Genomic DNA, 13,849 nt, shown 5'->3' with positions numbered 1-13,849 from the left:
ATAGCGTGGCAGAAAGTATTTGACATGTGTACATGTGACATAGCTGGCAGGTCTGTGAACGACTGCTTCTCTCACCAAACCCAGTCCCAACCCCCCGCACCCCCCCACCCACCACCCCCTCCAAGACCCAACCCCCCCTGTCACACCCCCCCCCTGCATGGCTCCATGCGTTTAACAATGCCAGCTGCCACTGGGACGTCGATGTGTCAGCCTCAACGGCAGCTAACATCTGTGCCCCTCCGGCCCCCCGCCCACTTAGCCCTCTTGCCCTTGGCCCAGCCCCTCTCGAGCCCCCCCCCCCCCCCCCCCCCCCCCCCCATCTAGCAGCCCCGTCTTCTTCACCCACGCAGTCAAGTGCATCCTCTGCCTCGTCACCCTGCTCTCTGCGAGTGGGGGAGGGCGAGAAATAGGGAGAGCTGCTTGCTTTGATAAGGAGTGGATTATGGATTACGGCCTCGCTTTAAGCCTCCTTATCTCCGCTCAGGGCTAATTTTCGAGGCCAAGCGCACGGTTACAAACCGCACTCGGCCACACGAGGAAACCCTCCGAGACACACGGGACAGAGAGGAGGGTGGAGCCTAGGGTGAGTGAGGAGGTCAGCCAGCTACGTGCGGGAGTCCTCTCTCCCGGACAACACCCCCCCCCCCCCCTCCCCTTCCAATCCTTTTACGAAACGACCCACCCGCTGTTCAAGGGTCAACCAGAGCACGTTGGGGGGGAGGCTTGAGAGACAGCGATGCTGTCCTAATGATGTCATCCTTTTTGCCATTCCTTTAGCTCCAAATGGGTAAAAGAGCAGGAGCACTTTCCGTGTATGCACGGGAGGGGGAGGGGGGGGGGGGTCAATGGGGTCGAGCTCAAATTGAAAAGGTTGTGTCACTGGGTTCGTCGGGTCTTCAGCAGCGCGGGGCCAGCCGAAGAATGAGGGGGTTAAGGGAGGCGACGTGGACAAGAGGTTGAGATGAGGGGGTAGAGGTCGGAGGGGGTGGGGGAGGGGGCCTGCGTCACCAAAGCTGGCCTAATAGCATCTCCCCCCCCGCTTCAGTGAGCACATATAACTCTGGTCACAAAGAGCCTCGGGGCCACGCTCGTACATGCGCGACCTCCACATGTCCCTTAGACAAAGGCGATACTGTCCGGCGCTTTGCTTCTGTTGGTACTCATTGATCAGGGCGGATGCCTGGAGGGGAAAAGTGTCGATGCTATGCCACCCTTCTTTTGCCCTTTATCCGTGTCTCCCTTTACGTCGTCTATTGTCACTCAGGTTTTCCCTCTTGAGCGCGAGACCGCTTCGCCAAGTCATGACCAACGGTCACCAACCTGCGTATTTATACCGACACGGACGGAAATACATCCAAGTAAAGCTTGTTATGCCGCTGTGTTCACATTGCTACGTGTCGTGCTTTGTGTGTAGGAAGGAGTGCTTGGTGTCTCTCAGGCGAGAGATACGTTTCTGTCTTTTGAGAGGGGCGGGGGGGGTGATGGGCAGCGAGCGAAGGAGGGGGGCGGGGGGGGGGGGGGGGGGCTTGGTGCGTTGGCATTTTGCTTTAATGACAGTAGGAGTCTGCTCCCGCTGCTGCCTGTAATTGCTTTTTAATTGGCAATTTGGATTCATGGCTCCATCTGAGAGGCGTAAACGAGAGCTCTACAATGCGCAGGGTCTCCCACCCTCAGTGGGGGGGGGGGGGTGTTACAGGGGCCTCGCTCACACCGAGGAAGATGGCTCTTAATGGATGTGTCTTTGGGTCTGAGTGCTTGTATTTGTGCTCTTTACTTTGTTATATAGCATGGTGCTGGTGAATAGCGTGTTTTATATAGTGGGCTGTTTTTTTGCCAGATGGTAAAAGGTCAAAACGGCTGGTTGGATGTGTCGGTGCCTGAGTGACTGTGGTTCCTCCTTAATGGGGTTAGAAGGTTCTGTCTCTGTGATGGAAACGTGCCTTTTCAAGGTGCTGAGCTATTTCACCCGCACCGTACATTCCTTTTTTTGTTGATGACATGATTCATAGCACATGTAAGAAGGGTTTCTGTCTTTCAGTGACAATGTTATTTAAGTCAGACAATGGTATTTTTGAACAGCCAGTTGCCAAAAACATCATACTTTGATGTTTTACTGGGTTTCCGTAAAAATTTGTTGGAACAGTTGATTAAATTCTTGTTTAATTTGTGTCTGGGATTTGCACCGATAGCAAATGAGTCATGACAGGATTATAAAGCCACGCCCCCTATTACACACAAACTCTGTGATGGTTCAAACATATTTGATTCATAAAAACGTGTAGCCTCCAGATAAAAACCAGACAAGGGGGAGATTATAAATGGACCACGCATGATTATATTAGAATAGTAGGCTTCATGTTCATGAAGTATTGTTTGATTGTATTTTGGTTTAACTATAAAATGCTTTGTGGTTACATTTGGTCCCTTTACGATGCAACAGCTTGAAGACTCGTTGACAGCAGCACATTGTTTCGCTGCTCAGGAGGAGATCGACTGGAGAAATACACACAGGACGTTAACATATGACGTCTACAAGTTGCATGTGGGTCAAGATAAAACAAATTAGAATATTTGTTCATCTTTCCCTAAGACTCCCAGCACCTTGGCGGGTAAAGAAGGAACAGAGATCCTGGCGTGTTGAGCTCCAGCGCCACACTCTGATGTTGACTTTGTTTGACATAAATGAACCTCTTTTCCAGTTGGCTGCTGATTGGGAGGGAAGCTCCACCATCTCCCGGTGCACATAAAGCTTCCAAAGGATGGAAGTGGTGTGGGGGGGGCTTACGGAGACAACAAGTCTGAGGCAGCGGAGAGCCTTACTGTTAAGTGAAGCGCAACAAAAAAAAAAAAAAAACACAGCAAAAAACTACTGCAACGTGGGGGGTGTCTAAGAAACAAAGGGGGGTGTAGGGAGTCTAAACATTGGAGGCGTTTGAGATTGGATGTTAGCGCATCAATGTCGGCCCGGGTCAGTGGCTGCAGAGCAGGTCAGGGAGGTAATGGCTCCCTAAATTGGATTTGTTTTAGTGGAAGCAGTGGCGCTGTGCTGCTGTAGGGTCTCTCTCTCTCTCTCTCTCTCTCTCTCTCTAATCCCACCGAGCCCAGAGGTTAATTCATCTCTTACGCTCCTCTTCTTTGTGGCTTCATCTCGAGTTCTTCTCTTCCTTTTTGTTCTAGTTGATCCGTGGCAAACTGCAACTTGAATTCCCGTTTTGTTAGAGATGAGATAACTGTTGCATCATACCTGCAGAAATCCTCCTCGGCTGTGTATTCCCACATAAACAGTTGATTTTTCAACTTACAAGGGTTTTACGTTTGTTTTTTTTTCCTGCAATTTGAATTTGTAGACAGAGGGAAACCAAAACTTCAGAAAATGCACTCGCACAGCAGGATGTGTCTGTAGCTCTGAAAACGTGTGTGTGTTGTGGTATTGGATAAGTGAGACCAGGCTTGCTGCCAAAGAGAGGCAGGAAAAAGGAGAAACCGAGGTAGACTGATGTTGCTTTTCTAACTCTGTTGTCAGGCTTTTAGATGTTAGTGTTTAAGTTATGTCCACCCACACATACACACACTTTGCCAAGATCAAAGTCGTCATTTCTTTAGAAGTCTTGCTGTTGTACATCTACCATTATCTCATCAATTATACAGACGACATCCCCTGTATATAACAAGAGAAAAGGATGGGGTTGAGGATATTTTTTTTACCACTCTATTCCTGCCTCAATTGAATTGTTGATGTGAGTGTTTTTCACTGGGAGGAGCTAATGGGAGAGAGGTAGGGAGAAGAGTGCGGGAGGTTGCTGCACCGGACGGCCCTTTCCTCTCATGAGCCCCATGAGCATTGACAGCCGTGACGGTCACAGGTCTTCACCAACAATACGTAAACTCCCTGTCTCTCTGTCTCCCTGCAGGCTGACTCGGGGCCTCGTGGGGCCAGCAGGGAACGTCTGGGTGGGGAGGGGAACCTCCCACAGGAAAAGGGTGGCCCCTCGGTCCCTGCCCACCTCCTGGGAAACCCCTATGCCTTTGGTCTCACCCCCGGTGCTGTCATGCAGGATTCACGGTTCCAGCCTCTCAAGTGAGTCGCACTCTTCAAAGTGTATAATGAATACTTCATGGGCGCAGGAACAACAATTGTCCTGTTGACGTTATTTAGGAAAAACACATACAAACCCAACTAACCATGACCCCCCCCCACCCCCATCTCCTCTCTGATTTTCAGTCTGCCCAGACAGTTGCCCCCTGGTCATGTACCTGAAGAGTACCTGCGTGGCTTCCGGCCCTACGCCACGACTGAGGATGCCCTCCGCATGCCCTCCCTGCCTTTGGGCCTGGACCCGGCCACTGCAGCTGCCGCAGCTGCTTACTACCACCCCAGCTACTTGCCTCACCCTTCCTTCACGCCGTACAGGTTTGCCTCTCCGCTCGTTTGTTTTGTTGACTTCGCACCCATTTCCTCCGAGAGCAAACGGTGCAAACCTAGTGAGGGAACTAAGTATTTATAATGTTAAGACTCTGCAGTACAAACACATTAGCGATAGCTGACCTTGCTTGTCCCCAGAGGTAAAATATTGATGGTCTGGATGTTTTGTGTGGATGTACTTCGAGTGTAAGGAAGTGAAATTTGAATTAAACAAGTTGCAGTACAAATGATAAAGTTCTGGTTCCAAGTAAACCAAAAGCAATGGAACACAATATAAATATCTGATGAAAAAAATAACCAAACCGACAGCATTGTCATCGCACTGAATGGGTCAGCTATTCTCCAACTCTGTTTGTCATGTCCGATACATTGCAGTCGTATACATTGAATCATCTGACAAGGCTTCTGCTGCTAAGAAGCCTCTCTTTGAAAAACATGCTGGTCAGCTGTGTCAAAATGCTTTTAAGAGATTGACTAAAAATACATATTGATTGCTGTTTATTGCCAGATGCTGCAGTGATGTAATTTATAACCGTCATATCTGCTGTAATGATGCTTGCTAAATTTGAGTGCTCATTAAACAGAGAGAAGTACTCCCCTTATTTGACAGTTTGTTCATGGATACCTAATATTATTCGGAGGAGATCAATAAAACAGCATTTGCTTTTTTTTATTTAAGGAGAGGAATCTACTTTTTTAGTTTGGGTAATTTTTTAACCAAGCTAGTTAATAATAATAATAATAATTTTCCTTACTTTGTTTTGGAGGTGAATAAAATATGAACATCTATAAGAGAGCCATGGCCGGTTTTGCCACTTGAGTCTATTTACCTGTAGCTTGTTCATGTGTGATTTGTGATAAATTACCATAAAATAATCCCAGAGCTGTTTATACATCTGAGCTAAGATCCTTCCCTCCCTCCTGAGGAACTTATTTAATGAGGGTTTTTTTCTTGTTCTGTACTGTAGATCACACAGAGAAAAAAAAAACCCAGCAGCAGAAAATCTATGTGCAACGTTTGTTGAAAAATCCGTACATTTTAAATGTATACCGCGTTTGATCATGTAGACTGTGCGTTGAGAAGGACCCTTTTTGCTTTGGGCTATGACACAGGCAGCTTCCCCTTGGTCTGTCAACCCAGCAAGATCAGAGGACTGCAGCACCCATCACACACACAGCGCTGTAATGGATTTAATGAGGGGATGTGCCGTGGATGTCACACACGTACACGAGTTGTGCATCAACACACCGCACAGTCTCTCGCTTGCTGCTGTGTGGTGATTGAGGTTAGCTGACAGACACGGCCCCTCTCTTGAGTGATGGAAGACCCGGTGGTGTTGCTTCCCCCGGAGACGGAGGCGCATGGGTGAATGAAAGTGAATAACACAGAGTGACTGAATCGTCTTTCTCTGTCTCTCTTTCTCCCAGGATGGATGACCCTTTCTGCCTCTCCGCCTTGAGGTCACCTTTCTATCAGCTGCCAGGAGGGGGCGCTTTACCTCCCATCCACCCCTCTGCTGTTCACATGCACCTGCAAGGGGTCCGCTACCCCGGGGACTTCACGCACCCCTCACTGTCAGCACTGCAGTCAGAGAGGTAAAGTCCCCTTAATCCACACGGCAGATCTCAGCAGTGTGCCGGGAATCATTTCTAATCCTACCTCCCTGTCCACCCTTTTTAGGCTCCAGCTGGAGGATGAGCTGCGACAGAGAGAGAGGGAGCGGGAACGAGAACGTGAGCGCGACAAGGAGAGGGAGCGGGAGGCTGAGCGGGAGAAGGAGCGGGAGAGAGAACGAGAGCGGGAGAGAGAGAGGGAGAAGGAGCTGGAGAGGGAGAGGGAGAGGGAGCGGGAGAGAGAGAGGGAGAGAGAACGGGAGAGGGAGAGAGAAAGGGAGAAGGAGCTGGAGAGGCAGAAGGAGAGGGCACTGAGGGAGAAGGAGCTGCAGGCATCCAAGGCTATGGAGAGCCACTATTTGGCTGAGCTCCATTCCATGAGGGGGCAGGAGGACAGAAGCAAGCCTGAGAGACTCCCCCCTAATCGGGCAGGTATGTGTCCATGCTTCCTGTGTGGCTTCCTTAAGCTAAAAGCTTACTGCCTGTAAACACTTTAAACACCATACATCAGAGCTCAAACAATGATGAACCTTTTTTGTGTTTAATCTGCAACAATGGCTGATTATGAGCTAATTGTGGTAGTATTTCTTGAAGCTATTTGGCTAAAGACCCCGAATGTACCTACTTTTTCAATGATTGCAAAGTTAAATATTTTGGGGTTTGTGACAGAATTTGTGTCTTTTTTTCAATGAATTCAAATATACCAAAAATAATTTGGTGCATCGCTAAATATTTATATTGACCTTTCTGTTTCCACAGGGAAAACCAAAGATCCTGCACCTCCAACTCCTAAACCAGTGCCGCCAGGACTCCACTCTTCAATGGTGCAATCCCATCACCCCATCCCTGGTCTGATACCGGGCCACAGCCTCTACATGGGATCCAGCGCAGTCGTGGCGGGGCTCTCGGCCTCGATGATCGCTCAGCGGACCAACGAGGAGGAGCGGTGGTTGGCGCGGCAACGTAAGCTGCGGCAAGAAAAAGAGGACCGTCAGTACCAGGTGTCTGAATTCCGCCAGCAGGTTCTGGAGCAGCACCTGGACCTGGGCCGGCCGGGGGACGCGCCAGATCACAGGACAGACCCACACAGGTGAGACACCACCTGATAGACTAAAGCAATTGGAGTCCAGCCATCACGTGCACAGATGTCAATCCCACGTGCGTTTTTGCCCTGGAGTTCTGTTGCCTGGACATAAAAGGCATCACGCCGACTCTGCTGCTGTCCATTCTTACCTCCAGAGCCGACGTGCAGGCCGACGGGCAGCCATGTCCGGGTGTAGAGTAGGGTCAGGAGGATGGCGGTGGGGAGGGGTGTCATGGCTTCTGCTGCGAGTGGGATGGCTAAGATACACCAAAGGCTCATTCTCGGCCAATCGTCTCTGCGCTGTTCGCCGTGAGCTCGCCCTCCTTTGCTGGTGCGCCAATGTTTGTGTTGCTGTGGGCAATTCGGAAATGAGGATGTGGTTCGTTCTAGACTGGTAGAAAAGGAGAGATTCACACGTCCGCTATCAGTAACCCATTGGTATAACTGCAAAATCACAGCTCGCAGGCTGCAGATTGCAGATAACACAAGTTTGCTCACTCATACACACAGAAAGGCAAACACAAACAGGGAGGCAGAGCTAATTTGACTGGTCATGCAGTGTGCCATCCTGCCAGGGTTGATTTGGGTAAACGCCCGAGAGTGTCCATCAGCCATCTGCCTTTCTTTCTTCCTCATTGTGGCCATTTATTTTCCACTACTATCTTATTTCAACCCCTTTACACACAAATATATGTATGCATTGACGATGATTTGTTTTCGGTCATGTTTCTGCCTGTCTTCTCTGTTAGAAGAATACTTCTCTTAGCCTTTTCCTACTCCTCTCTGGATTCATTCTCTCCCCCCTGTGTGTGTATTTGCGTGCAAAGCCGACCGATCAAAAACAGGCCTGTATATCTGGAGGACATTGAGTGTCTTGGCCACATCCTCGCTCTGCTCTGGGCTACTCTGTCTGTGCCTGATATCACTGCTTCGCAGACACACCACCTCCCTGACATACTGACAGAGATGAAGGGAAAAAGGCAATAGGCGCATAGGCCCTCTATATCTATATATTTCAGAGGAGACTGTGGCCTTTACACTATTTTATAAAATGACCCCTGTCCGATTATGTCTCTACAGATCTGTACCAAACCACCACGAACCAGGAAGCCGGGACCTCCACTCTCACTTAGGTGCCCCTCCACCCCTAATCTCGCCCAAACCTCCTCTGCCACTTCGCGAACACCACCCTCCCACCACCCTCTGGAACCCCGCATCTCTTATAGAAACCCCTTCAGAGTCCAGACGTAACCACGAGCCCTCAGGGATGGGACACTACGAGCTCAGTCGACTGCCCCCAGGGCTCTCCAAATACGAGGATGGAGCACGAAGGAGAGAAGGGGGACCAATGGAGAAGTATCCCCCGATGAGAGGTCCTCCGGGCCTGCCAGAACCCAGCACATTCCTTGCTGATCTGGAAAAATCCACCCAGTCCTTCTTCAGCCAGCAGAGGGCAACACTGTCCCTGTCCAGCCAGTATGAACTGGAGGGAGCCATGAAAAGCAATGCTGGACTCAAGAACCTCCAGGGACACGCGGGGCATAGCAGACATGGACAAGGGCTGGGAATGGCCCCCGGGCCCGGGATGGGACAGGTAGCCACCGCAGGGATGGGTCAAGACGCAATGCTGATCTACGACGAATTCCTTCAGCTGCACAGAAGGCCTGTCAGCAAGCTGGACCTGGAGGAGAAGAGGAGGAGGGAGGCCAGGGAGAAAGGTACATATCCCATCATTTGCCCTCTTGCATGCTTTGAAAAAAAAAAAAAATCCAAACTTTCATCTTGTTTTATTCCACACGCAACTTTATCAGAGAATCTAAACCATCTAAATGTGTCAGTAGTGACCTCTTTGCTTGCTGTGCAGGTTACTACTACGAGCTGGATGACTCATATGATGAGAGCGACGAGGAGGAGGTAAGAGCCCACCTCAGGAGAGTAGCGGAGCAGCCCCCACTCAAACTGGATGACTCCACAGAGGTAAAACACCTGCGCTCACATACGTTTTTTTCTTTGCTCTTCGCAACCGCTCGTCACCAGACACGAGATTAATTTGACGTCTTTCGCACAGAAAGTGGACTTCCTGGGAGCGTTTGGCTTGACCACGGTGGGCCGGCGGGACGAGCTGGTGCAGCAGAAGAGAAGGAAGAGGAGGAGGCGGCTCAGGGAGCGCAGCCCGTCTCCACCTTTCTCGCAGCTGAAGCGCACCCCCCCTCCTCCGCCCCAACTCAGCACGCGCTTCACCCCGGAGGAGATGGACCGCGCACCCGAGCTGGAGGATAAGAAGCGCTTCCTCAACACGTTCAAACTGTCCCATGTCACCATACATGAGAGGAGAGGTGAGAGGATTAATGGTAACACGCAAATGATGGTGTTGCTTAACAATTGTTTTGTTTAATTATCTGCCAAGAACTATGTTAAGCAGTGGAGGATATATATATATATATATATATATATATATATATATATATATATATATATATACACACATACACACATTTGGTAAGATAAACTTTGGCTCCCTATTTGTTAAAAAGAGTCAGCAAGCTATCTCCGCCCCAATGGTAAAATATCACAATTAAACTAAATCAATTTTGGTATTGATCAATACTTTATTTGCCCTCAGCAAGCTAGTTAGAAAGCACCACTTCACAGAGTTGACCCAGAGCCCTCTACATGCCCATAGCAACATCCCTATGCAGGTCATGTCTCTTCTCTTTGACTTCTCATTTCAGCAAAGGTCAGAGGACGACTCATTGCATGTTCACTTAGCTTTTAGAAAGTAGTTATTCTCAGCCCGCTTTCGCTTAAATGTGTTGACTCCATCCTTAAATAGAATCCTAAACGATCGTGTCAACCTCAAACCCCTGCATTAAATGAGTATTTGAAGCGACGTACGCGTGATCTAACGCCTTACATTGCCCCAGTTAGAAAGGTGGATTTGTGTCGAGGTTCTGTTTGTAGTCACTTCTTTGAACGCGTACACGCATAGCTACACGGAGTGGGGCGTGGGGAGTGGGGAGTGGCAGTAGCGGGCTTACAGGGATCTGGGACAAATCCTCGTGATTTACCGCTTGCTGCCTACAGCTGGCAGCGCACCGCCTGCCTCACTGTCACAGGCCACACTCCAGATCATTTACACCCACACACATTTTGTGACCAAGTTCCATACAGGTTGAACTAACTTGTTCTCCGTCTCCTAGATAATGAAAAGGTGGTCGAGCTGCTTCAGGCCATTAAAGAGAAGAGCGTAACCTTGGACACCGTCAGGCATGCCCCTCATCCGCTGTGTAAGAGTCCTCCAGCACAGATTTCTGGTGAGACGCTTTCTAATGAACACACACGTGCACACTTTCTCATTCCTGAAGTATTGGGTTAGTGTGATAATAATCCATTAGTTTACATCCTCAGACCTCATCATGACTCCCATGTGTTGAAATGCTTGCAGATTCTGCGTTTGTCCAGCCCTCCTCTGACTCAGAAGGCCGTCACGGTGTCAGACCCGCTAGCCCCCCCTCACATTGCCCAGCGTCCCCCAATGGTCACCTCAAACCCCTCGGGGAGACATTAAGACCAAAGGAACCTCCTTCTCCAGCTGTCTACCCAGACAAGGCCCGGGGGCCTAGTGAGGGGCCGGCCTCCAAGAGGAGCTCCAGCCTACTGAACAGCTTGCGGCCCCCACACCCCCTGCAGGCTAAAGAGGGCCCCCACAGCATCAATGGACGCACCAAACCCTGGGACAGCTTCACCCCGGAGGAATTCGCTCAGCAGTTCCACGAATCCGTGCTTCAGTCCACTCAGAAGGCTCTGCAGAAACATAAAGGTTAGTAGAAATGTCCACGATGGTGACGATACGCAGCAGGACGTTTTAGGGACCTTTCAGTAATAAGACTGCGGTTCGTGCTTGTTACAGGTCTGCCGGTGGCATATCTTTTTAGTAAAAAAAAATATCTGGAAATTGACATCACAGTTTTGCAGAGCTAGATGTCTTTAAACGATATGTTTTGTTAAATGTAAAGCTGCAAATCTCGGATGAGCAAGTGTTTTGGTGCCGTAAATGAACAGGTCACACTGTAGCACATGCACTTCACACATTTCACATTTCAGTTTCATTATCAATCCTGATGTCAATTTTCGTCACTTGTGGTTGGTAACTGTCGCAGTTTTAATTATATTGTTGTTTGATCGTCATTGCTTCGTATATAAATTATAGCCGTAGACTTCCACAGATCCTGTGCTAGATCATCTTTGAAAATATTCAACATAATATAATCCCTAAAGGGTGAAAGCCCTGATTTTCTCATCATTTATAGACTAAACAATTGCTCTGTGCCAGGTTAACTGATAATGGTGATTATTTCTATCCCGAGATTAATCAAGCAATCCTTTCACCACAAATCAAACGGATTAGTGCTGATGAACTGCTTTTCTTGTCCTGTCAGGTGGAGCCACAGGGATGTCGGAGACGTCCCACCTCCAGGAGTCCTCTGTCCACTACAACATTCCAGAGCTTCAGGGCGCGCCGGGTCGGCCGCCGCAACCGCATCCGCAATCCCACGCGAATGCACATTCATTTAGCCACCCGCTCTCACTTGCCCACCCTCAGCCCAACGGGCAGCACTTCTCTGTGGCCCTGCACCGGGAGGCCTCAGGGATGAGGGAGGACCTGTCTGGTCCGGATGACTCTGAGGAGGAAGAGGATGAGGAAGAAGAGCAGGCTCCTGCTTCCAAGTGGCAGGGGATTGAATCTATATTTGAAGCTTATCAGGAATACGTTGAAGGTGAGCAGCTGCAGAGGACACGCAGGGAAGCCTCAAACTCCGTTTTGAATGTGGGTTTCATGACCCCCCCGTCTGTGAAAAAGACGTCAATGTCTTATTGTATAGGGTGATGATTTGACATTTCCCTATTCCCAACTATATAGTCAAAGCGTTTCCCCAACACAATGTCTCAGGTGAATTGTATTACCTTTGTTAAACCTGAAGACATATGCATCTGTACAAACTTTAGTGGTAAATTAAGCTGAATTATGCTGCCCTGCTTTTTGTCTTTCATTATTTCTCATTCGGTGTCTTCTGTTTTTCAATATTGTCCCCTAGAGCAAACTTTGGAACGGCAAGTTCTGCAGAGCCAGTGTCAAAGACTAGAAGCTCAGAACTACAACCTCAGTCTGAGTGCTGAGCAGCTGTCTCACAGCATGAGGGTAAGGTGCATGCGCACAGACCACCTGTTGCCCCTTCTGATACACTTTGCACTCACCTCCTTGAGTAGGAATTAGATATGCCTCTATGATCCTTGGAATATATGCTCGCTCTCTCCTGGACATGATCAAACATCTCATACATTTTGTAATATTCACGACGGCACCCTTTCTTTTTGTATTTCCCCACTCATGTATTGGTACCACCTAACAGAAATCATATGATTTTTTTTCTTGTTTTCCGTGTCTTCATATTTAATGTGTTCCTTTCTCTGCGTCCCTGGTCGCGTAGGAGCTGATGTCCCAGAGACAGAAGCTGGCGGTGGAGCGGGAGAAGCTACAAGCAGAGCTGGAGCACTTCAGGAAGTGTTTGACGCTGCCTCAGACACACTGGCCGAGAGGCGGCCATTACAAGGGCTACCCCCCCAGGTGACCCCAACACGCCGAGCCGATGGCCCCTGGGGCTACTCCACTTTCAGACTGACACCCAGAGTTTATTTTTCATGGCCGGGTCCAGACGTCCCCACGGAGGAGAAATACGGCTGGCTAGATTGGACGAATGGATGGATGAATGGATGGATGCATGCATGGATGGGTGGATGGATGAATGCAGAGGAGACAGGACCATACGTTGAAGGAACGACAGTCTTTGGAGTGTGGCCACTGAGCCACGAGCCACTACCGCGTGCTAATGTAGCCAACCCAGAGAGCACGGGACAGGAGTAGCCTTCAGCCCCCGCCGCTCGCTCCTTCAGCTCCTTGCATCCCTCACCGCCACAGCCACAGAGACAATCCTGCCAACGAGGGGGAGCAGCTACCCCCCCACCCCCCCCCCCCCCCCCCCCCCCACACACACACACACACACACACACACACAGAGAGAGTGGCGTCGTCAAGAGACTCTGGCGCTTCGAAGGCGTCTGGGCGGCCCAGGACTGATTTTACAGCGGGGGCCACGTGAGCTTTTGAACTGGAAATGCACTTAAGAATAAAAGCTGAACTACCTGGTGGTACTGTGTTACAACAAAGAACTGTTCAAATTAGGGAAGAACTTAGAAAATGCACATTTTTAGAAAGAATTAAGGAAAATGTTTTATTTCAAAATAGAAAATTTGCGAATAAGAATTTTAAAGGGTGCTTCAGCCTTGTATTGTAAATACTATGAAGACTTAAAAGATTTTGTATGTTTTTATTACTTTAATCATTGTTCTTTTAAAGAAAAAGCCCTGCCATTTTTTTAACATGTTTATGCTTTTTTGGGTTGGAAAAGAAAGCTTTGCTTTTAGTGTTTGTACTGCTGCTGGCCAGAACAGCTCATCTTGAGACATTTACCCGAGTGAGGAGAGAGAACAGAACACACTCATCTTACATCTGACTCCTGACCCAACCACGGGCACCTCTTTCTTCTGACTTAAGGGGTTCCTTCACAGCAACGTGCGTCTCTCTGTTTTAGTGCCCATCACCCCCTCCTCTGGTCACTCACTCATGCTGTTAGCTTGTGATAACCTCTTGCAGAAACAAGTTGAGATGC

At 49.2% G+C, this 13,849-nt stretch overlaps 1 protein-coding gene across 1 annotated transcript in view; it reads left to right on the top strand.

The window, feature by feature from the left end:
* Window positions 1–13,148, top strand: part of gse1b (Gse1 coiled-coil protein b) — a 141,726-nt gene extending 128,578 nt beyond the window's left edge. Inside the window, exons 5-17 of the mRNA XM_037452452.2 lie at window positions 3,912–4,078; window positions 4,223–4,411; window positions 5,852–6,019; window positions 6,105–6,469; window positions 6,797–7,127; window positions 8,202–8,839; window positions 8,986–9,098; window positions 9,190–9,457; window positions 10,322–10,435; window positions 10,567–10,941; window positions 11,561–11,899; window positions 12,218–12,321; window positions 12,611–13,148. Coding sequence (XP_037308349.2) covers window positions 3,912–4,078; window positions 4,223–4,411; window positions 5,852–6,019; window positions 6,105–6,469; window positions 6,797–7,127; window positions 8,202–8,839; window positions 8,986–9,098; window positions 9,190–9,457; window positions 10,322–10,435; window positions 10,567–10,941; window positions 11,561–11,899; window positions 12,218–12,321; window positions 12,611–12,751 — 3,312 coding nt within the window. The 3' untranslated portion in view covers window positions 12,752–13,148. The remainder of the gene's footprint in view (window positions 1–3,911; window positions 4,079–4,222; window positions 4,412–5,851; window positions 6,020–6,104; window positions 6,470–6,796; window positions 7,128–8,201; window positions 8,840–8,985; window positions 9,099–9,189; window positions 9,458–10,321; window positions 10,436–10,566; window positions 10,942–11,560; window positions 11,900–12,217; window positions 12,322–12,610) is intronic.
* The last annotated feature ends 701 nt before the right edge of the window (window positions 13,149–13,849 follow it).

This window comes from Pungitius pungitius, chromosome 4 (assembly GCF_949316345.1).
Source record: "Pungitius pungitius chromosome 4, fPunPun2.1, whole genome shotgun sequence".
NCBI classification, from domain to species: domain Eukaryota; kingdom Metazoa; phylum Chordata; class Actinopteri; order Perciformes; family Gasterosteidae; genus Pungitius; species Pungitius pungitius.
The sequence above is the reverse complement of the archived record's forward strand: the minus strand, read 5'-3'. Positions and strand labels throughout refer to the sequence as shown.